The following is a 711-nucleotide window of genomic DNA, read 5'->3' as shown; positions in this document are numbered from 1 at the left end:
CCGGCCAAGCATCTCCCTTGGGCGGCGCCGCTCTGAGCAGCAGCACAGCCGGTTCTTCCACTGCAGCCGCCACCTCCGCCGCCATGTTCATCACCGATGAGGCCTCGGGGCTGCCAATCATAGCTGCTGTGCAGAGGGAGAGGCATTCTGACCTCCGGGACTGTCGCAGTCCTCCTGAAGTCTTTGGGTGTGCGGTGCTCGAGGGGGGCAGCCAGGCCGCTGTGGGACCCCAGGAGGCCACTGGCCATGCCGACGAGCACCTGGCCCAGACCAAGAACCCCCAGAACAGCCGTCGTAGGAAGCAGCCCTGCGGCAACCAGGCTGCCCCGGCTCAGAAGCCCCCAGGGGGGCGTCTGTTTCCTGGGCCCTTGCCGCCATCTTCTCCAGGGTTCCGGCCCAGCAGCCATCCCGGTTCCGGGGCTTCTACGTCCAGTCAGGCAACCCAGCCAGGCTCTGCACTCCTAAGCCACGCATCTGAGGCAAGGCCTGCTCGCCAAAGCCGCATCACCCTGGCAGATTCTGCTCTCCGCAGACGTGCATCTGGTCCAGGCCCTGTGATCCGACGCTGCACCGCCCAGCCAGGCCCTGCTTTTCCATACCGCGCCACTCATCTAGACGCTGCTCGCCTAGGCCCTGAATCTGCGCCAGGCCCTGCTCGCCGAGGCCGTGCATCTGCGCCAGGCCCTGCCCGTCGAGACCGTGCATCTGCGC

General features: G+C 66.9%; 1 protein-coding gene across 1 annotated transcript in view; it reads left to right on the top strand.

The window, feature by feature from the left end:
• EZHIP (EZH inhibitory protein) overlaps nt 1–711 on the top strand; it is a 1,949-nt gene that overhangs the window by 241 nt on the left and 997 nt on the right. The window contains exon 2 of the mRNA XM_031936648.1: nt 1–709. This exon is cut by the window's left edge and continues 5 nt beyond it. Within this exon, the coding sequence (XP_031792508.1) occupies nt 1–709 (709 nt within the window). The remainder of the gene's footprint in view (nt 710–711) is intronic.

The sequence above is a fragment of the Piliocolobus tephrosceles genome, chromosome 12, assembly GCF_002776525.5.
Source record: "Piliocolobus tephrosceles isolate RC106 chromosome 12, ASM277652v3, whole genome shotgun sequence".
NCBI lineage: Eukaryota > Metazoa > Chordata > Mammalia > Primates > Cercopithecidae > Piliocolobus > Piliocolobus tephrosceles.
The sequence above is the reverse complement of the archived record's forward strand: the minus strand, read 5'-3'. Positions and strand labels throughout refer to the sequence as shown.